The 23299-nt window shown below is 36.3% G+C and overlaps 2 protein-coding genes across 2 annotated transcripts; one reads left to right on the top strand and one right to left on the bottom strand.

Annotated features, from left to right (window-relative positions):
* Positions 1 to 1800: 1800 nt before the first annotated feature.
* LOC149387158 (uncharacterized) lies at positions 1801 to 14911 on the bottom strand. The gene is made up of 9 exons (XM_089621671.1): positions 14491 to 14911; positions 12931 to 13676; positions 3966 to 4849; positions 3655 to 3659; positions 3111 to 3322; positions 2992 to 3016; positions 2528 to 2733; positions 2117 to 2259; positions 1801 to 1804 (listed from the first exon to the last, which is right to left on the bottom strand). The coding sequence occupies exons 1-9, from the start codon at positions 14909 to 14911 to the stop codon at positions 1801 to 1803; spliced, it is 2646 nt and encodes an 881-aa protein (XP_089477797.1).
* Positions 14912 to 15535: 624 nt separating this feature from the next.
* LOC149387157 (vacuole protein) lies at positions 15536 to 18123 on the top strand. Its single transcript, XM_089624800.1, has 6 exons — positions 15536 to 16016; positions 16105 to 16200; positions 16704 to 16744; positions 17195 to 17312; positions 17482 to 17562; positions 17672 to 18123. Exons 1-6 carry the CDS (start codon positions 15828 to 15830, stop codon positions 17729 to 17731), a joined length of 585 nt encoding a protein of 194 aa, XP_089480926.1. The 5' UTR covers positions 15536 to 15827; the 3' UTR covers positions 17732 to 18123.
* The last annotated feature ends 5176 nt before the right edge of the window (positions 18124 to 23299 follow it).

Here is a 23299-nt window from a genome sequence, read left to right as displayed (position 1 = left end):
TCTTTTTTTTCAATTTATATACAATGTTTTTTATCACGTTAATTTAAAATGAAAAAATTGTACAAAATGATCATTTGAAATTTATTGATTAGCAAAATAATTAAGGTTCACTACAACAAACAGTGGCAACAGCCACAGTTTTTATTCTCGGGAATAGCCACGACTAGTCGTGGCTAAATAGCCGGGACTTTAGATGCTACAGCCGCGACTTGTCGTGGCTGTTGCTATTTTCAGCTTTTCATTAGAGCGGCCTTATTATCGCGCTCATTATTTGGGATTTTAGTATAGCCACGACAATTGTCGTGGCTAAATACTCTACAGCCTCAACAATAACCGCGACTTGTCGTGGCTGTTGCTATTTTCAACTTTTTATTAGAGCGGGCTTATTCTCGCGGTCATTATTTGGGATTTAACTCTACAGCCTCGACATTAGCCCCGGAAAGTCGTGGCTATTATTAGGTTTATTTATTTTTAACTTTCCTTCTCTTCTTTATTTCGTCTGAAACACAAAAACGCTCTGAAACACAAAAACGAGCACCCTCTGTAACTATCTCTCTCTCAACCTCTATAACTCTCCGACCCGGCCCTCTCACAACAAAAAAGCTCAGCTCCGTCATTCCATCCCTCTCGAACACGACTCTCTCTCACCCTCCGTATATCTAGACTCTCTCTCACCCTCTGTAACTCTCCGACCCTCACAACCAAAACGCCCAGCTCCGCCATTACAAATCCACCCCCAAATCCAAATCCCCGACCATGGCCAGACCACACCAAATCCAAATCATCCCTAATCAGTTCAAACCCCACCAAATCGAAGCCCTGGAAATTTATTAACCCTAAATCGAAACCCAATTTATTTTAACCCCAAATAGAAGAAATCCGACCACTGCCGCCGTGCTCGGACCACCGCGCCATCTCTGGTGTTTGCAGGATTTAACTAATACCTTGTCACCTTCACTGCCGGGTATGATCAAAAGACACAACATTGATCAAAGACACAATGCCGACGACCTCGATCTTCCTCGCCGCTGTGAGTTTTCCGTCTAGCTCGTCGTTTTTCTCAATTGGAAATTGCTCGTTTCATTTTTTGTTCTTTGTGATTGTTTTATTTTATTTTCTTGTATATGCTTCGTTGAACTTGGAATCTGCCAATTGGAAAAAGTTTGGTTTGAGTTTAGTATTTCTGATTTTTTTGAAACATATGTGATAGGATTCAGTTGTGGAATTGACCCACCTTATTACAAAATGTACCGTCCATGGTTTTGTGGGTTTGAGAGATTTGGGTATTTTTATTGTGTGCAGAGTTGGCGGGACAATTAGGCGACGGAAAAGTCAATAAGATACAGCCAATAAGATACAACCAAGCAGAGAAGGTAAGAGAGTTGATAAGGTTAACAATCCTAGTGCCTTTGTAGGAGATAGAATAGTCAATAAGATACAGCCATATTGGTTACTGCAAATAAAAAATATTTTTTTGTAGATGTAGAGAGTTATTGTAATTCTGTATAGTTAAAAAAAAATTGAGTTTAAGAGCACCTAACCTCAAGACAGATAGTCAATTGTGAGTATGAAGATGGTATGTTTTTCGGCTTTCAATTGTGTAAACTGAGTGCCGTGAAAACACAAGAGAAGAAACAGGAGAAGAGAAGCGAGAAGCCCCAAGGTACGATCCCATTCAACCTAACTACCAATTTACGATCGTATATCCTTAGACATCTTTTGCACAACAAAATTGCTATTGGTTTGTACATGGACAACATAAATGGTTATAAAAGTGCAGTCTAATATGGCTGTTATATATCACCTGCAAAGTGTAAGTTTTCACTGGAGATATTATCCTAAAGCAAAGTTGTAAATCTGTATACTCTGCATCTACTTTCATTGTTGAGATACGTAGATCAATTGTTCGGCATCTTAGTGTGTCGTCATTAATTGATCCTCCTCTGTTGTGTTTTGAACGAAATCTACCAAACATACCACTGTTATTTTCAGCTGGACGACTGAAATGATGTGAGTGGGAAGGTTTGATTTAGTCAGTGATATATATATATATATATATATATATATATATATATATAATAAGGTTTGATTTAGTCACAAAGGCATAAAGACAGACCTTGCAGTTGCTAGAGGAAATAAATTCGTTACAGTTCTTGCGAGAAGATACTCGCTCTCCTCACTGTTCAGCTCCTCCGCTGTCGCCGCCCTCTGCTCCTCCGCCTCGTCGCCGCCATCTGCTCCTCCATTCAGGTTCTGAATCTGTGTGATGGTTTTTTGTTCGTGAATGTGTGTGTGTGAATGGAATGAATCAGCGCATTTCTATCATGTTGTCAGCAACTCAACACATTATTTTTGGAAGTATGTATTATAATACTTTTTAGTGTGTTTGTGAACTTGGATATTTTTGTCTGTGTAATGGAATGAATTGGCACTGCTGAAATAGTGTCTCTGTGAACTTGCTGAAATAGTGTCTGAACTTGCTGTGGCTTCAATGGAATATTTTTGTCTTTGTGTATTAATTTCAGACCATTGTCCCATGCCAAGCTTCTGTCCCGGGCCTAGCCGCTGTCCCGGTCACCTGAGGCAGTACCAGGCTCGGAGTGCACACCGACACTGAGGACTCGACCATCTCAAGCACCCCCTCTAGCACGACCACTACGAGCTGAAGGAAGATTTGGCTCTGGGAGTCCGCTACTATAGCACGGAAGAGAGCTAAGAAGAGAACTGGTCGGTCTGCTTTGGGAACTCAGTACGAGTAGTGATTTACTTTACTTTGATAGTATGTAATTTTGGTTTATTAGCGCCGCGAGTGTTATATATTTTAGTTTGTTAGTACATTGTATTTTAGTTTATTAGTATGAGACATTTTATTAGTATAATTATTAATTCATCATATGAATGAAATATATATTATTTTGGTTTATAAGATTTTATTTGTGTAATTATTTTTACATTTGAAACATATTAAAAATTGGCGGGAAAAAAGATTACCCGGAAAAATAGCGGAAAAAATTGGCTGGAAAAAAAAAGCGGGAAAAAAAGTGTGAGAAAAATTGGTGGGAAAATAGGTTTCTCGGCAAAATAATGTGGCTGAAATCAGCCGCGACAACAGCCACGACTAGTCGCGGCTGATTTGTCGCGGCTGATTTTAGCCACGACTTGTCGTGGCTGTTGATAAACAGCAACGGAGCAACAGCCACGACTTTTGTCGTGGCTGTTGTCGCGGCTGAAGTATCAACAACCACGACTTTCATAGCAACAGCCACGACTTTTGTCGCGGCTGTTGCCAGTTTTTGTTGTAGTGGTTTCAATGAAACCTTAACTATTTATGAATTATGTATATTTTTAAAATTGTATGAGAAGAGATGATAGATATTTATATAATTTTTTTTAATAAATATTTATATAATTTATTAAGACTGTGATTATTAATGAAAATATGATGAAAATTGCTTTGTATCTAAATTTATGAATTTATATGTGGGTGATTTTATGACTTTATATGTTATGTAACATAAATTAATTTTATACACACAGTTTTGGATGTAAAACATGAAAATCACATTGTATAACACTAATTGAAAATTGTATGGATCACAAAGATAAGAAAAGAATAAGAAAAAAGATCATACGAATAAAATTACAAATCCAAACCAAACCTTTGACAGAGAAGAAAATAAAATCACAGTTTATACGAAATTTCGGGTAAGGCAAAAGAGTACTAGAATCAAATGTAAATAATATCGCAGAATCGAAATTACATGAGCTTAATTTGAAACGAGTTTCGAAACGAAGTACAAACGGGATTAAAAAAGACTAGATATAGTATAAAAACAGCATAAGATCGTTCAAACAAACAAGGAATAATTTGAGAAGAAATCCGAATTAAAAGTTTATTGGAGAATTAAACAAGAAATAATCACCGAGGTTTTTTATATTTCAAAGGAAACATGTCGGCGAGATACTTCCCCTTCAGCTCCGACGCCAGTTTTATGAACTCCTTTGAAAAATCAGACGTCTCGGGACTCTCAATCGTGTACGTGTCCATCGCCTGGTAGCTTTCCTTGCACTTCTTCAACTTGGTTTCTAGGGCTTTAATCTCCCGAGCCAGCTTTATGGACGTCTCACGATGACATTTGATCGCGCTGTTACCGATAAAAGCGCGGACCACGAACTTTTTCAGCGGATGTTTATATATTTCGAGGGACTTCTCCCATATTTCTTCAAGGCCTTGCAAGTAGAAAAACCACTGCTTGCTATCGTCCCTCGTAACGTCTTCGAACTTGGTTCTACACATTCCGTCGACGACAACGCACAGCAACGAGGCTAACACGCTGTTCATTTCCCGGGTAAGGTCCGAGTCTGGCAGGTCGATTTCATCGTTGCAAAGCAACGTCCTTAAGATTGGAGCGAGTGTCTTGGGGACCAAGTAACCTTCGACATCTTGTACTTTCTGTCTTAAGTACTTGTCTTCCAATATCATACCTTCTTCCATCACATAATATTTTAGCTCGCCTTCGAAATATTTGAACTTACTTTCGTCCATGCGGAAAAGTTGTTGAATTCCATTGATGTCTTCAATTGGTCCTTTGAAGTCTATGAGCTCGGAATTCAAGTTTTGATAATAACAATTCCTGTTTATAATACTAGCTTTTGATTCAGCGTCAAGGTTAAAAGGATTGATCAAGCGTTGGACTTCCACTTCTGTCAATTTATTTATTATGTCTCTCATTGTCAAGTTCTGATCATGATCTGATTCTGGGATTGATTCTATGCCAAAATCCCATCGATCTTCTCCCAAAGCCTCCAACTGAACTTCTTTTGTACCTCCCTTCAACACCTTCATAATCTGATCACAAATAATGTCACTTCATATAAGAAATACTTTATTTACAAATTTAACAGTAGATGGGAAATTGAATCTTTTCAAGTATGGGAAAGAACGAACAATAGTATTATTATTATATTATTTTTTTATATGAGTTTCCAATCAAATTACGTTTAAGACTTTAGTACAAAATACAAATTACAAAAAAAAAAAAAAAAAAAAAAAAAAAAAAAAAAAAACAACCACTTCTCTTGTAAAATATATTACATTAATGAAGATAGAATTTGATTGCCGTGTGATCAACCCCAACAAAGTATCGAGGATGATAGATAGAATGATTTAAGCAGCTAAGAAAATATTAAAAATAATAAATAAGCTAAGAAATTGCCATCCTAAGAAGTTTATCATAAAGTTCACAAGCTACTAATCGATATGGGTCTTACTACCACATATTCCCTTTGAATCGGTCAATAAAAAATCTAACTTTTTGTTTTACTACAAAGTTTGATATATATGGGAACTTGAGAAACAAAGGTCTATATTAAGTAATTAACTCACATTTGAAAACTAAGTTTCATATTAGGCACTCTAGAAATATCAAACTTCTAAGTAGGTAAAACGTCTAAAATACCCTAATTTAAATATGAAACTAACCTAACTCTCACAACTCATTACCTTTTCTCATTTCTTCTCACATTTCTCTATATGAGAAACTAGGGACCGTTTGGTTTAGCATTCTAAATTTGTTTTTTGTTTTTAAATTTTATTTTCTGATTCTAATTTTAAATTTAAAAACAGATTTAGAATTACGTTTCAAAATATTTTAAATTTTGTTTGGTTATGTTTTACATTCAATTGTTTTATAGTTTAATTTAAAATATAAAAGAGATAAAATAGAAAACACATTTTCATTGTTTTCTGTTTTCTAAACAAATTTCAAAGAAAAAGAAACATGATTCTAAATTTGTTTTCTAAGTACTATAACCAAATATGTTTTCTAAAAGTGTTTTTTATGATTTAGAATTAGAAAACATAAAACAAATTTGGAATCACAAACCAAACAGCCCCTATAATTTTAACTATTGTTACAGATCTTAAAGTTTTCTTTATTATGGGTAAAAGGTAAAAACTTTGATCACGTTATTACTGTTTTCTTTATTATCAAAATGGAGTTTTTTTAGTGATTTTTTTCATCATATTTTGGACACATGAATTCGAAAATTTTCACCATATTTCGAAGATTTTAGTTTTTATTTTGAATTTTTATGTTCGTCAGTTTTTTATCCATAAATTCAAAGTTTTCACTTTATTTTGAATATTTTAATATAGTTTTGCACATAAAACTTCGAAATTAAAATTAAAATCTTTGAATTATAGCGAAAGACTTCTAACTCCCACGTATATGACGAACACAAAAAAAAAATCACGAAAAACAAACTCCATTTTGATAAAATTAAAGCGTTTAACTAAAAAAATAGTAATAACATGATTGAAACTTTCTCATATGGAAGAAAACTTAAGATCTTCAACAATAGTTGAAACCCTAACTTCTCATGAAGAGAAATGAGAGAAGGGAATAGATAATGAGAGTTAGGTTAGTTTCAAATTTGAATAAGGGTATTTTGGACGTTTGACCTATGTAAAAGCTTTATTTTCTAAAAGTGTCCAACATGAATCTCGATATTCAAATGTGTGAGATAACATGGACTTGGTTCTCAAGTTTCCCATATATATCATTTAAACTCACTTTTATGTTTTTCACACTAAACTTTCCTGTATCTTTTAAGCAACGAAAATTTATAACTAAGAAAAAAAAAACAATACACTAAATAAAGATTTAATCAATAAGAATAAATTCACTTATTTATTTGAGCAATATATAGATATTTGTATTGATATATTTGATTTTGAAAATTACATAAAAACCTTTTATTATGCATAAACGGGAATAAATTTGTTATTTTTTTTTAATCTAGTTAAAGAGATTTGTAACTGATTAAACCTGTTCAAACCTAAAATTTTCATTTTTTCATACGTTTCAGATTTTTTTAATTTCTAGCCATTCTGCTTACGTAACACATGATTTATACCATTTTTTTATTAATAATTTATTTTTGAAACTAAAAAACTCAATTTTATATTCAAAATCCTTAATTATTAGGATGTCAGTTTATATAATATATATATATATATATATATATATATATATATATCTCTTTCACGTTAACTCTATCTCTCTCGTCACATTTTTTTAGTCACGCACAAATGTCAAAAACATTAAAAGTGCAATTAATAGTCGGTAATAATTGTTAATAGTCGATAATAATTGTCAATAGGTTTCCAGTTCCAGAAATATATTAACAGTTATTTTCGACTATTAACTGCGACGCTGATATTTCTTTACCTCCCTCATGGCTAAAAATAGAAAAATTAGTCGGACTAAACCACTTGAAACGTGGTATTGCAATCTAGCCAACGTTTCACCTAAATTTCAATTCTAGCCACAAATGATGACGTTGCTTTATTATTCATTTAGCAACTAACTAGATTATCCTCTATTAAAATCAGCTAACATCAACATGTAACCAACGTTTTGATTGGCCAAATAAGGCAATTAATACACGTCAACTTTTTCCTTAAAAAAAAAAAAGAATACACGTCAACTTTTAGTAGTCCATAATATTTTATTTCTTTTTTTTATAGTTTAATTGTTTGATCTGAAAAAACATATTCAAATCTGCGTAATCCATAATGTAAAGCAAGTTTTCTTGGGCTAATTTTTGTTTATTTTACACGAGATAAGTTTTGGCTGGCTGAAACGTTGATGGTTAATCTCAGTTAATTTTCGTTTATTTTTCACGCGATAAGGTTTGGCTGGCTGAAACATTGGCTAGTAGTTGATTTCTATGTTACACAGGATATTTCCTATATTTTCTAACAGTTTATTTATGTAAATGGTTAGATTACAAAATTTATCAAACGTTGGCTACATCTTTAAAACCATGTTTGAAATTGGCTACGTTGCTGTTGAAGTTAGTTAATTATTAACGTGTATCTGAGGTTGTTAGCTAGTCTTTGGATATTAGTTATGCTTTCCCTAAAGCCTAGGAGGTTGTTCTGTGTGATGTAAGCTATTATCCTCCTAGTTTGTTAGTAGATTATTTCCGGGTATTTAGTAGTTGTTATTAGCTTAATTATTGTATAAATAAGAAGACCAGACCTTCCTATTTTCCTTCTCTTTTCTGGTTTCATTATCTTCATGGTATCAGAGCTTCGATGACGAAGTACGGAAACCAAATGCAAGGTCTCACCTCAACAACCTCATCTGAATCTCCTACCGCCATCATTCCTGTGACCCAAGCCTCCCAAAATCAGCCAAACACTGACCACTTCTCCCAACAAATAGCCAACCATAAACTCACTGGCCAAAACTATCTACAATGGTCTCAATCCGTGTTGATGTTTGTTTGTGGGAGAAGCAAAGGCGATTTCTTGACAAGCACGGCAATCACACCCAAGGAGGAAGATCCAGCATTCAGATCATGGAAAGCCAACAACAATATGGTCATGTCGTGGCTAATCCATTCCATGATACCGGAGATCGAAGAGAACTTCTTGCTTTACTCCACGGCGGCAGAGATATGGGAAGCTGCCAAGATTACCTTTTCCAGCTCTGAGAACACCTCAGAAGTGTTTGAAACTGAGAGTCACCTCCATGAGATCAAACAAGGTGAATACTCAGTTATACAATATTTCAGTTCTCTCACACGTGATTGGCAGAAAATTGATCTCATCGACACACACAAATGGAGCTGCCCCGACGATGCCAAACTCTACAAGTCTATTGTTGAGACTAAACGGGTTTTCAAATTCCTGTCTGGCCTAAACAAAGATCTCGATGAAGCTAGGGGACGGGTCATCAGCACCAAGCTGCTACCCTCTCTGAGAGAAGCCTTATCTTCAATCAGACATGAGGAAAGCCGAAGACAATTCATGATGGGAGATGCTTCATCTACAAACAATGAGATCTCAGCACTCATGAGTTCAAGTGACAACCAAAGCCAAGCAGCCAAGACTTATACAGACAGGAAGGGCACGAGGAGACCCTACTGCGATCATTGCCACAAGCAAGGGCACACGAAGGACACCTGTTGGCAAATACATGGGAAGCCTCTCGACTGGAAGCCTCGAAGGTCCAACTCAGAGCAAGAACACAAGGGAAACTCAGTCTCCACATCTTCATTCAGCAAGGAATAGCTAGATCTTCTCTAAGCCTTGATCAGTCAATCACAACAAGCTCCTCAGACCTCTATTAATAGTGCTCTTGTGGTAAAGAAAGGTAATATCTCACTGGTTTTCCACTCCAAAACTGACAATGATTCCTCATGGATAGTTGACTCTGGAGCAACCGATCACATGACTGGTAACCGTGATTTATTTACCTCATACCATGAAAGTGATAGATCAATCACAGTCATCATAGCAGATGGTTCAATCTCATATGTGAAAGGCATTGGAACGGTTAAAATCTCATCATCATTGCAACTCAGTTTTTTATGTGCCTAAGTTGAACTGTAATCTACTGTCTGTGCATAAAGTGAATAAGGATCTAAAATGTGTTACTCACTTCACTGGGGATTCTTGTGTGTTTCAGGGCAGGGCCTCGGGGAACATGATTGGCAGTGCTGAAGTCAAGGCTGGTCTCTACCTACTCAAGGACTCAGAAATTTCTAACTGTTTGATGACAAAATTCAATAAGAGTTCAAATAAGGAATGGATCATGTTGCTACATTATCAACTTGGTCATCCAAATTTCTTGTACCTTTCAAAACTCTTTCCATCATTATTCATGAATTCAAATTTGAAACACTTGCAATGTGATATTTTCCATTTGTCTAAACACACTAGAAAATCATATGTGCCTAGTTCATATAAGCCATCTCAGCCATTTACAATGATTCATAGTGATATTTGGGGACCCTCTAAGATTTTTAGCATTTTTGGTGCAAAATGGTTTTTACTTCTCATTGATGATCACACTAGGCTCACATGGGTTTATCTAATGAAAAATAAGTCTGAAACTCCTAGTCTCATCAAACAATTTCACCAGATGATCCACACACAATTCAACACTAAAATTCAGATTTTTCATTCAGATAATGGCACAGAATTTTTCAACTCAATTCTAAGTGAGTTTTTCCTCTCAAATGGTATTATACACACCAGCTCATGTGTTAAAACTCCTCAACAAAATGGAATTTCAGAGAGAAAAAATAGGCATTTATTAGAAGTGGCTAGATCACTCATGTTCACTACTAATGTGCCTAAACAATACTAGGGAGAGGCAGTTCTAACCACAGCTTACCTCATAAATAGAATGCCCTCAAGAGTCCTAAAATTCTCAACTCCTTGCCATAAATTGCTTGAGAGCTTTCCAAATTCTAAACTCCTTTCAACAATCACACCTAAACTGTTTGGATGCTCAGCCTTTATTCATCTCTATGACCAGAACAAACTAGATCCTAGGTCCCTGAAATGCATTTTCCTAGGCTATTCACCATAAAAAAGGGGTACAAATGCTATTCACCATCTCTCAAAAAATATTTTCACACCATGGACATTACTTTCCTAGAAAATTAATTGTCCTTTCTACACTTCGATTCAGGAGGAGAAATTCATAGAATCTCAGGATAAAGGTACTCACTCTTCAATTGTGCCTCAACAAATTGACATTGAGCCTGTCCAAACAGATTCCACATCACAAAATCTAACAACCACCTCACAAAGTCCATCACCAGCTGAGACTAAAGCCAACCAATCAGTGGATCCGAGTCCCTTGCCAGCTGACAAACATGATCCAGGTAACGCTAACTCAGATTCTTCTTTACATGATGAGGACTTACCTATTGCCTTGAGAAAATCTGCTAGAGCTCACACACCATATCAGATGGAGGATTTTTTGTATTATGGTCATCTTTCAGCAAGCTGCAAAGCCTTCCTCACTCAGATTGATCAAACTCGGATTCCCTCCTCAATACAAGAAGCTCTAGCAAAGCCAGAATGGAAGCAAGCCACCTATGAAGAAATCAGGGCCCTAGAGAAGAATGACACATGGGATATCATCACACTGCCACCTGAAAAAAGGACTGTGGGTGTCGTTGGTTGTTCACTGTCAAGCACAATTCTGATGGATCCATCGAGAGGTTCAAGGCAAGGTTAGTTGCTAGAGGCTTTACTCAAACTTATGGTATTGATTACCAAGAGACATTTGCTCCTGTGGCTAAGCAAAATACTCTTCTAGTCTTACTCTCTCTAGCAGCAAATCTTGATTGGCCATTGCATTAGGTAGACATCAAGAATGCCTTCCTAAATGGTGAGCTAACAGAAGAAGTCTACATGGACATTCCACCTGGTTTTGAGAATCAACATTCTCAAGGAAAAGTTTGAAAGTTGAAGAAAAGTCTATATGGACTCAAGCAAAGTCCTAGAGCTTGGTTTAGCAGATTTTCCTTGGTATTGAAGAAAGTCGGATACTCTCAAAGTGAAGCTGATCATTCTCTCTTCTCTAAACATGGTACCGGTGGTAAAATTACAATTCTGAGTGTCTATGTTGATGACATTGTAATCACAGGTAATCATGAGGAAGAGATTGTCAACCTCAAACACATACTTGCCACAGAGTTTGAAGTTAAGGATTTGGGTAAACTAAAATACTTCCTATGGAAGTACTCATATCTAAAAAGGGTATTTGTGTGTCTCAAAGAAAATACACCATTTATCTCATCAAGGAAACTGGAATGAGTGGCTGTAAACCATTTGATACACCTATGGAGCCAAAGCTCAAGCTTGATGCAGCCGAGTCTAATGAGATAGTGGATCGAGGAAGATATCAACGTTTGGTAGGAAAGCTTATCTATTTGGCAAACACTAGACCAGACATTGTGTTTGCTGTCAGCTTGGTGAGCCGGTTCATGAGTAATCCCAAGGAGCCCCACATGGAAGCAGTGTTCAGAATTCTTCGATACCTCAAAGGAACTCCAGGAAAAGGGCTGTTCTTCAAGAAGAGTCTCAGTCAAAGTATTGAAGTATACACCGATGCTGACTATGGTGGTTCTTAGAGTGATAGAAGATCTACATCAGGTTATTGCACATTTGTTTATGGCAACTTGGTGACCTGGAGGAGTAAGAAGCAGTCAGTGGTCTCACGTAGCAGTGCCGAAGCCGAGTACAGATCACTTTCTCAAGGGATTTGTGAAGGAATTTGGCTCAGACGACTACTCAATAGCCTGAAGATTCCCTATGAACAACAGGTTCATCTTCACTGTGATAGTGAAGCCGCCATTGGCATAGTGAAGAACCCTGTCCACCATGATCGCATCAAGCACATCGAGATTGACAAGCACTTCATCAGTGAGAAGATTGACAATGAAGATATCAAGCTGCATCACATTCCTTCTCGCCTACAAATTGCTGACATAATGACAAAGGCTCTTCCTTCACCTTTGTTCAGTGACTTGTGTTGCAAGCTAAACTTATTAAACGTGTATAGTTTAGCTTGAGGGGGAGTGTTGAAGTTAGTTAATTATTAACGTGTATCTGAGGTTGTTAGCTAGTCTTTAGATATTAGTTATGCTTTCCCTAAAGCCTAGGAGGTTGTTACGTGTGATGAAAGCTATTATAATTATCCTCCTAGTTTGTTACTAGATTATTTCCGGGTATTTAGTAGTTGTTATTAGCTTATTTATTGTATAAATACGTTTGATTCAATAATGAGAAGACCAGACCTTCCTATTTTCCTTCTCTTTTCTGGTTTCATTATCTTCAGTGGCTAGATTACCCTTAAAAATATAACGGAGAGAGATAGAGTATTTAAGTATAGATAAATTATTTTCATTTAATTTATTTTTGGCAAAGAATTATGAGAAAAAAGTAAAAATCTGTTCTATTGCATAAGAGATTGATTAATTACCAAATATTATTAAACGTTGGTTATTCCACAATTCTAAATTTTAAATTTTAAAAGGTTAGTAAGTTAGAGCACGTAATTAATTAAATGCTATTGATTTGAGAATGTGTGTATGTATATATACACACACACATACCTGGAAGAGAAGGCAGTGGATGTGAGCAACATATTTGCAATCCCGACAGTAATAAACACGAAACTGCGGATCTCTTTCCTCTTCACACGCGTCGCAATAGTGTTCATCGGAATAAGCTTCTCCGAGGATGGAAGCATCGACGAGGGTAAGAGGATGAATGTGGTACTCGTAGTCGACAAGAACCGGCAAAGGCCCACATAGAAAGTGGAGGTCAAAAGAACACCCCATTTCCATGCACCGAAACACCATAGATTTCGTTCGACCGACTTCTTCCACAACCGATTCCTCGTCGTACGACGTTTTGCAGGCCTCGCAGCGAATATCGTGGCAGTATGTCTTTTCAAGAAGGAAGAGAGAGTGGTTGTGGCTCCAACACTCGACGGTAACCGAGACGTAGGTATGGCATTCGGTGCACATAGCGAATCCGCCGCACCCGCTCTCGCAACACCCGTACACGAGCACACAGTCTTTTTTATGACACGTGTCACATTTCCGGGGTTTGGTGACGCGCAGAGAAAGAGCGTGGGGCGGCGGGTGGAGCGGATGGTGGTCGATCCTCCGGCGCAGGTGGTCCCCACAGGCTTTGTGGATGAAGCTACAACAGACATGGCAGCGATATGCTACACCGTTGGTGCGTGGCGACAAACACACGAAGCACCGTCGACCCTCGGATTCATGGACGCTTGTTAGAGCCATTGGGATTCGATCGTGGCATGCGAACCGGACGATACATGGATCGTCCTTGTCTATTTGCATGATGCACCAAGCCGGAAACCAAATGTAAGAAAAATGTCAAATTAAGTTATAGTGCAATTTAAGAAGAGCTTAACATAATTAATTGCTACCCTCCGAAATGAGGACACGAATTTGAGTTAAAGCTATGGGTATACTGTTATCCCGATTTCTACTGATTCTAATCTATAGATAGATATACCAAAATAATGAATCGTCTGTAACTAATTTATTCTTTTATTATAAAAATGATATTATTAAGACTTAATTAATTTTAAGAAAAAAATATTAATTTGTAATTTAATATTGCCACGTGAATTGCTGTCAAATTTAACTGACACATTGTTGTAACATAAATCTAACATTATGTAGTTTTGTTGTAAAAAAAAAAAAAAAGATATTTAACAGTATAAATTGAATATTCAATATATTTTTTCCGGTATTTCCTCTAATAACAATCCAAAATTTCTATTTTACGGCACATGTATTTTTTACAACTTTTTTTTTTTTTTTTTTTTTTTTTTACTATTTTTCATTCATACATTTAATATACTTGATTATATATGGAACCTTTAAGCTCAAATTACAAAGATATCTTATAAAAGATATATTAATAATGACAAATCACTGTCTATATATTTTTTTTTACAAATTTAATATAAAAATTAACAAATCAAAGCTATTAACATTATTTTAAAAAGTAGATGTCTGATCTTTCAAAATCACTATGCAATGAACAATGATTTTTTTTTCAGAAAAAAAAAAGAGGTTGTACCCTAGACCAAGATTTCCCAATGCAGAGAAAGAAAACAAAAAGTCCGAACGCACCTCCGCTGTCGCTGTGCAGAAGGGTCGGGAACGGGGCCGCGCCACACGCGCCGTGCATGCGGAAACCATCGGGGCAGAGCTGACACCTGTAAGTGTAGTATTGGCCGCCGTCGGCGCCGGAGAAAAGTTGGTCGCAGTAATCGCACGGACGAGTGTTTGTGGTGGTGTCGGCTGAGGATGTGGGGGAGAGAGTGAGGGGGTGATCAGGATGGTGGAGAGGGTGAGCCGCGATGTGTTGTGGAAACTCCGCGCATTTCGGGTGGATGCCTTCATATATAATCTTCTTTAAGTAAAACAACACCCAGCTCACGTAAACAGGTTTTCCTTTTGCGATCCCACCGTTGCATATGATGCACCTCAGTTCCCACCCGTAAGTGTTGCTGACCAGCTCAAAATCATCCTTACGGCTAAAATGCTTCATCACTTTAGACATCTCTCTCTCTTATTTATTGTTTATATATATATACATATATATATATATGTATAGTTAGTATACAAGGAGTTCTTCTATGACATGCTCTCTCTCTCTCTCTCACGTTTTTAATTCATAACGACACAAATACCTTTTCGTTATAGTCAAATATAAAATAAATGATCGAATACGTTTTTAAAGCTTTAGTAGTTTAATATTATGCTATTGTTAAAGTTTCACGTAAAGGATAACTTCAATGCATTGCAGATGCTTTCCCTTTAGCTTTTATTTTTTGTAAGGATGAAGAATCACACACACATTCTTCTGTTATAGCTCTTATGGATAACGAAAGAGATGTAGCTCACTCTATTAATTTTGATTTTACTTTGTTTTCAGGAAACGGAGAGTGTAACTGTGCTGTGTATGAATTATATTTAATCTGAATTTTGTATTATTCTTGACTTTCGACTAAGAAAAGGCATAAATCCTTAATTTCATCTTTTAATATTTTCAATCTCCCTACATTATATATTATAAATTATAATAGTACTCGTGCAACATCAGGTATTTAGTATAAATTATAAATAATAATCTTCAAATTTTTACATTCAAATCTTTAAATGAGTTCCCGAAATTGAAATTCCTAACCACTGGTCACGACTCGCGACAACGAGCCTATGGATGGAATTGAATGCCACATGTCCCTAACTCCGCGAAAACACCGAACTACCAAAAAAAGAAAAAAAAATATCTCCATAAAAAATAATATCTTCAGGCCACGCCAAGACCCTTCTCATTAGCGTGGCTGGTTTAGGGAAAAGAAACAAAGAAATAAATAATTCTCAGATAGAGAGAGAGAGAGACATTTTGTATTTTATTTTCTTCTAGACAAAAGAAAAAGAAAAAGAAAAAGAAAAACTGAAAAATGTCGACGATCGTGGAAGAAGACGAAAGCCTGTCACGACCATCTTCGAGCAGTAGATTAGTGAAGCAGAGACCAGACCCGTTCTTGGTGGTATGTCGGTGCTTTAGCGTTTTGACCTCCCTCGCCGCGATTCTCTGCGTCGCCGTCAACGTTCTCTCCGCCGTCAGATCTTTCAAGGACGGCGCTGATGTAATTCATCTCTCTCTCGCTCATCCGTCTCATTTGATCCCCTGTTTTGTTACTATTGTTGATTTTTGTTGTCGCTAACATTTTGCAGATTTTCAATGGCATATTTCGGTGCTATGGGGTTTTGATTGGTTGCTTTTTGGTTTTCGCCGAGACAGAATGGGAATTCATCATGAAGTTCTGGAAGGTTCTTTCCTTTTCACGCTTAATTCCTTTTTCATTCGTTTTTTATGAGGCTTACACTGAGTTTCTTCATTTGGAATTTTTTTTTTTTTTTTTGTGTCGGCATGATGGTGATTAAGGAAGAACATGAATTTATATTGTTATATTATTCAATCTATGATTGAGACTTTAAAGAAAATAGTATAAACAATATTTGAAACAGGATGGCTGGAGAATTAAAAGTGAATTTTTAATTGTTTCTTTGACCAAATACAGAATGTTATAGCTGCAAGATTGAAAATCAATTAGAATTTATTTTTCTATTTATCCATTGATTTTTTCGTTCTGTCGATGGTAATGTTGATGCAAAGTATTCAACAATGTTGTGCTAAATTCCTTCGTGTTTAAGGCTTTCGAATTTTGTTAAGGCCATTTAGATATGATCATCTCAAGACTTGAAAATCGGCTTGATATCCAATGCCATTTGATTTTTTTTTTTTTTTTCTTTTTTCACTTGCCCTTTTTCAGGTGTTGGAGTATTGGGTCGGTAGAGGCATGCTCCAAATCTTGTATGTAGTTATGACTGTATTATCATATGATTAATGTTCTTAATCCAACTTAGTGGTGAATTACTAGTCATGTATGGTTAGAAGATAGGTAAAAAAAAAAAAAAAAAAGATTTTTATGTGGTTTATACAGTTGATGTAGAGCCAAGCATCCAGCTCAATTTGGTAGGCAAGTTTATGATAAGAATGAGAATTTCTTCTCAGCCATCGTAGTCTTTTTCCAAGTAGGACAGAATGTGAATACATAGGTATTTACCGAATTGAATTTCCCGTTGGATTGTGTGGATTGAAATTTGAATCTGTTTGAAACTAGCTTTCATACTATAGCTAGTTGAATCATTAATACAATTTTTTTTTTTTTTTTTAAAGAAACAGAAATTTTTATTAAGATCAGACCCCTCTGGAATTATTGTGTGAACATACAAAAAACTAAAGTTATTTTCTTAAACGCAGTGTCGCAGTGATGACAAGAGCGTATCCTGACTATAAGAGTGACAAAAAGGAGCTTGTTCTGCTTCAGAATGCAGCTTGCTATATGCTCATGGCTTGTGGTCTAGTTTATGTTGTTTCGGTAAGCAAATAAATGGACAAGAACCTCTTTAATTTAATCCCGATCATGCACACAGCACTTGCTTTTTCGTCATATTGGACCTTGATTTATGTGAGAAATGTAGAGTTCCATATGCCTCTCTTGTAAACCTAGACCTATGTAACTTGATTTCGTTTTCGCGATAATCTAGGGAATTCTATGCATTGGCTTCCTTAAACGTTCTCGCCAGCGTAAAGAAATGACGAGGGGTCAGGCAGTGAAGAGTCTCGAGGTAATGAAATAGTCCTTCAAAGTTACGGTGTTCTGTAGATTCTATGGCAAAGCTTTCAGTGCTTCTTTTGTTTATCCTGACTTTTGATGTGCTTGTGCAACAACTATAGGAACTGGAGCGGCAGAGAGAGGAACTTGAACAAGTGCTGCTTGAAGAAGAAAGAGTTTGAAGCGATTTATGAGTTTTGTTTAGAGACGAGGAAACTGATGAGATCTATTTTAGAGCTGTTTCTTTGAGCCCAATGTGAGTATGCCTTTACATCTGTGATTTGTATTTTCTTCAGGTATGACAACAGTAATATTCATGTAAATGAGTTTTGTATAGTGATCAAGAAATCCAATGTTCTTGATCAGCTCCTCTATAGCCTCCTAGTTTGGCGTGTGTAGAAGTGGAATAAGGCACAATTCAGGTTCTTGTGATGTGAATCGTTCTTCAAGATTGTCGTACAACGTTCACATCCTTTTTTTTTTTTTTTTTCTTTTTTTCCTCTGTCTGTTAAATGAGATCTTATGCTTGTAATTCTGTTCTCTATTTATTTTCAGTAGATTCTTGTTTTTCCTTGATCGTTTGAATGGGAACACAATAATATTAGTAATAAATCAATAAAACATCAAAATCATTAAAAAAAAAAAAACACACACACACACACTAACTATAAGATACAAATTCCCGCTTTTAAGCCAGAAAACTAGGAGAAAAAATAAATTAAAGCTATAAACGGGTCGCTACTCAAATTACTGAAACATAATAATTTGCTCTGTAATTCATTGAACGTTACTTGTTAGTGTTTTAAAATAAAATTATGGATTTTCTGCTCTCTTTTAGTCACAAATCGTGACTAAAAGAAAATAAAGAATTGCGTAAATTATTATTAAAGTATAAATATAAAAACATACAAACTTTCCACATAATCAATCCCAGAGGAAAAGAAAAGAAAGTGATAGCTGTCTCTTCTTTTTTAACTGCTAGAACAACAAATTGTGTGATTCTTCCTCGTCAGAAAATAAAAACAAGGACATGACTTCGTTGATCGGTTATTGGATTTGTTGGATCCTTTGTGGGATAGGTTTATGTTTGGCAAAATAAATTGTAACAGTTGTTCAAGTCAAAGCTTTAAGGAATTGTTCAAACTACTTAAAAAATCGAAGTACTCGAGTCTTTTCCTCTCGTGCGAAAGAACAAACTAAACACGTCTGTTTAGTTGCGATATTCATGGACATTAAATCAAATTTATTTATACAAATTCGACTTTAGATTTCGCGAGAGACTGAAGTCAATCATATAAAATCCACCTAGAGAACTTTTGGTGCTTCTTGGGTCAGGCGCGTCGCGCTCCTCTGAAGTCTACCAGCTCTGAAGCTGCGCGACGTGCGAGACTAGGTTGACTTCTTCTCCAGCTTTGATTTTAGCTTCCGAGGGTCGTTTCTTGTGCATTTTAGCTCTATTAAATAACCTAACTTACATCCCAGAACACTCCAATAAGTGTAAAATCTTTTTTTTTTTTTTTTCATAAATGACATAAGATATGGAAGAAGAACTACCCCTTGTACTATATATATATATACCATAAAGAAAAAAACATTCATATATTTGTATGCGTGTTCGTGTATGGGTGTGGCAGATTCACTATGTGCACGAACGCATTGCTTCCTCTGCCAGAGTGGCCGGAGCCTAATAGCGCCGGCGACATTTGCTTTGTCCAATAAGCTGTCACTTTCAGGCTGCAACCCGACACGTGTCTCTGTGGTCAAATTCCTTGGGCCTCACTCAATCTAATTCAAACATCAGAACATAATGATCAATTCTTCTCGTGAGACAACGACTGCTTCTTAGGTACATTTAAAAAAGAAAAATAAAGGTTATTGAAGAAGGCAGGCACAGGGAATTTAGTATACGGTCTAAAACATCAGAACATAATGATCAATTCTTCTCGCGAGACAATGAATGCTTCTTAGGTACATTTAAAAAAGAAAAATAAAGGTTATTGAAGAAGGCACTGGGAATTTACTATATATGCGGTCTAAAAGTAACAAAAGAAAAAAAAAAGAAAAGAGAAAAGAGGTTGAGCAGAATACTACGTATCCTACTTCTTGAACCAAGAAAGAAGAGAGTTTTGGAGGAATTATACTGGACGTGGCGTGGTAACTGATATATGCGACCATCAAAAGTAAGAAAAGGAAAAAGATAAGAGGATAGGGTTTAGTCGGAATAAAACTTGGCGTTCATCATAGGAATATAATCATTTTCTTATTTAAAAAAGAAAAAGAAAAGAGGGTAATCAGAATAATACTAACTGTTCACCAGGTTACGTAATCTACTTCTTTAACCAAGAATGTAGAGAGTTGAAGAGGAACAATACTTGACGTGGCGTGGTAAGTGAGATATGATACCATCAAATCCCTATGTATATATGCTATATATATATATATATATATATATATATATACATTCACCGTGATAGGCGCTTTGTTGAATTTTCCTTAAAAATATACAAACAATATTGTAGGAAATAACATCCAAAAGATAAGTCCTACGATCTTACTTCCAGTGCACGCAATCAAGTAATTCAAACAAAGACAAAATGAAAGGAACGAATAACACCGGGAATTTGTTGACGAGGTTCGGCGTTAATGAGCCTAATCCCCGCGAACTCCTCTAGATCAAGGAAGTCCGATTTGCACTGAAGAATCAATAGAACACTTCTCTGAATCCACGCTTCTGAGACAAACACCTCAGCTTGCGATGAAGAAATAAACTCCGACGAGAATAACCTAGAGAACAATCCTCTCTCACTCGCTCAATATTTTCTTCTATCTCACGCAAACAATCTCTCAATGTCTTTCTCAGTTTTTTCAGTTACAGAAAAATAAAAGCGATACAAACAAAGTAAAAGGTTCTAACTAATATACACAACACGAAATGCTTCTCAGCCGTAGATCTCTAACCGCTTCCACAAGATTACGTCACGTCATAAGTAGCTCGAGTGTATGATGTTGTTGATGCAGCTGATCCTTACAAATATATTCACCGTCTACATAGACATATCATTGAGAGAGAGAGAGAGATGGCAGAGAATTTTAGGTATTTCAGTAACACAAATCATGCTGGACAGCTTTGTCGCGTGAGCCTTCACTTTCTAAAACTTGCCTGTGGGATGTGCAAAGTAACACTCAAACCATGCGAAGCAGTGACGGAGCCAGGATTTCAATCAAGGGGGGGCAAATTTGAGAAATATTTTTTAGGAGGGGCATTATTGAAAAAAAAACTTACAAATTTGGGTAAAAAACATAATTATTAGTATAATTTATGGGTTAAATTATAAAAAAAGTATAAAAATTTGGGGTTAAAAAAATAATTTTCAAAAATTGAGGGGGGGGCATTGGCCCACCCTGGCCCCCACCTAGATCCGTCACTGCATGCGAGCGAATTTATACCACAAAAGATGCGGGGATTTGCCCCAACAAATCGCGGCTCACCCGCTCCACGCTCTCGATCGCCACTCTCTCACGCTCTCCGCTGTCCCGCTCCCATCCTTGACGGTGGCTCCGGACGAAACCATCCGATTCTCCTGCCATTGCCATCCGATGGAGCTCGTCTCCGATTCTCCCAAAGGATCGGATGAACCGACTTGGTGCTTTGCGTGCCGATCTCCCCGGTCCGGCCCGGCCTATTCCTGCCATGGATGCGACAACTTCTTCCATCAATCATGCGTCGAAAGCCTTCCCCGCCGGAGAATCTCTCATCATTTCCATCCGCAGCATCCTCTCGAGATCGAGATCAGCAGGCCCCAACCGTGCGATTTGTGCAGCAGAGAAGACTCGTGGCTCAGATATGCCTGTAGACCATGCAACTTCAATTTGTGCTTGAAATGCGCTTCTGTTTCTGATGCCACAACCGTGAGTGCATGGCAGAGCCACGACCACTCGCTTAATCTGGTCACATTACCTCTCTCGCTTCGCTGCAACGCGTGTCAGAAATCTTACAGAGACTGCAGCTTCAGTTTGTGCTCGGAATTCGTTTCTGCGACGACCGTGGACTGTCGGAGCAATGACCACTTGCTTGATTTGGCCCCGTTATATCTCTCTCTTTTCTGAGAGAGGTGTCAGAAATCTTACAAAGAGAAATATGATGGTGTCGCCCTTCCTGAAGAAGTTGTTCGGACAAAGTCTCTCTTGTTTCGATGCATGGAAATGAGATGTTCTTTCGACGTTCATTTTCTATGCGGGCCGTTGCCGGCTCAGGTGAAGTTCAAGTACCACATTCATCCCCTCATCCTCGTTGAAGCTTCCACAGTCGGAGAAGAAGATTCCGACGAGCACTATTGTGATGCGTGCGAAGAAGAAAGAGATCCAGAGATTCGGGTTTACTACTGTCGGGACTGCAAGTATGTTGCTCATATCCGCTGCGTTCATTCCGACGTATATACTATCTATTGCTGTTAGTTGCGGCCTGTAAAACACAAAAAAAAAAAAAAAAAAAAAAAAAAAAACAATAAACAAAAACAAAAAAAACAAAAATTGACGAAAAATACAATACTTAAATCTTGAATTTACGTTACCTCAAAAATATCCTGGCTGCTTTCTCTTCCCCACTCAAAAACTTATTAGGGTTTAAGAATTGAACAGCGGCGTCTCTTTTGGAGCTTGAGACTCCGGTGATCTGAATGGCTCTCGTATTTGAGGATGTGTTTCTCTTTTTTCTTCTTTGTGTCTTCGTCGATTTCCGTTAAGTTTCTCGTCCCCGCCACATTCAAGTCTGTCGCCGCTGTCGTGCACACAAACATAGATTAACATAAATTGATTTTCGTTATTTAATTTGGTGGTCTAGCCACCAATGATGTGGTAATTTATATTTATCGTCCAATTTTGTTTCATTTTTCATTAATTGTTTTTTCGGGAGTTTATTTATGATAATATATATACATATAGTATGTGGTGTAATTTACTAATTTGTCTGCCTGCCTGCGTAGTATTTGTTAGTTTCCATAACTTACAATTATCTACTGTGGGCTGCAAAATTAATCATTACAATATGTTTGTTTGCCTGCACAATATTCGTTATTTACCAAAATTAATCACTTTAAACATATAAAATGGACTACAAAATTCCTGTTATTTTTTTAAGGGTTCAGTCATTAACATAATTAACTGTATACAATTATCTAAAATATAACAGAAATTAGCATAAATTAACTTTGTCATGTCAGATTATATTTGAAGCATATATACTTGAAATGATGGTTAAATAGCAATGTTACCGTGTCAAGTGGCCTACTTCGTTATGTTTTTCATTTTTTTCATAAATATCCCTTATATTTACTTTAGAAACAATTTTGCATGGTTATGCATTTGAATTTGAATAGGTTTAATTCACATATTGAGTAAAATAAAAAAAAATGGTAAAAATATAATTAAAATACATTTTTAAATGGTTTTAATGGTTTATAAGCTTGTTAAAAACAGAAAAATCGTATTCGAATAACTTATCTATAATGATAATGGCCACAATTATACCAGACAACAATAATTTGTTTTTCGTATATTATTAGTCTTGTTACACTTTTTTAACTCTCCAATTATTTGGAATTTAAACGTATTAATTAAATAAAAAATATAATACAATATTTACATGTTTCGAATTATTTTTTTAATTAAATATGACGTGCATATTTAGAATAGAAAGTTAAGAAAATGTGTAACAAAGTATCAAATGTTGTAAAACTAGGTCGATTAATCAT

Source organism: Urtica dioica, chromosome 8, assembly GCF_054948205.1.
Source record: "Urtica dioica subsp. dioica isolate 48M chromosome 8, U.dioica_male_clone48M_v1_H2, whole genome shotgun sequence".
NCBI lineage: Eukaryota > Viridiplantae > Streptophyta > Magnoliopsida > Rosales > Urticaceae > Urtica > Urtica dioica.
This window is presented reverse-complemented; position numbering and strand designations above follow the sequence as displayed.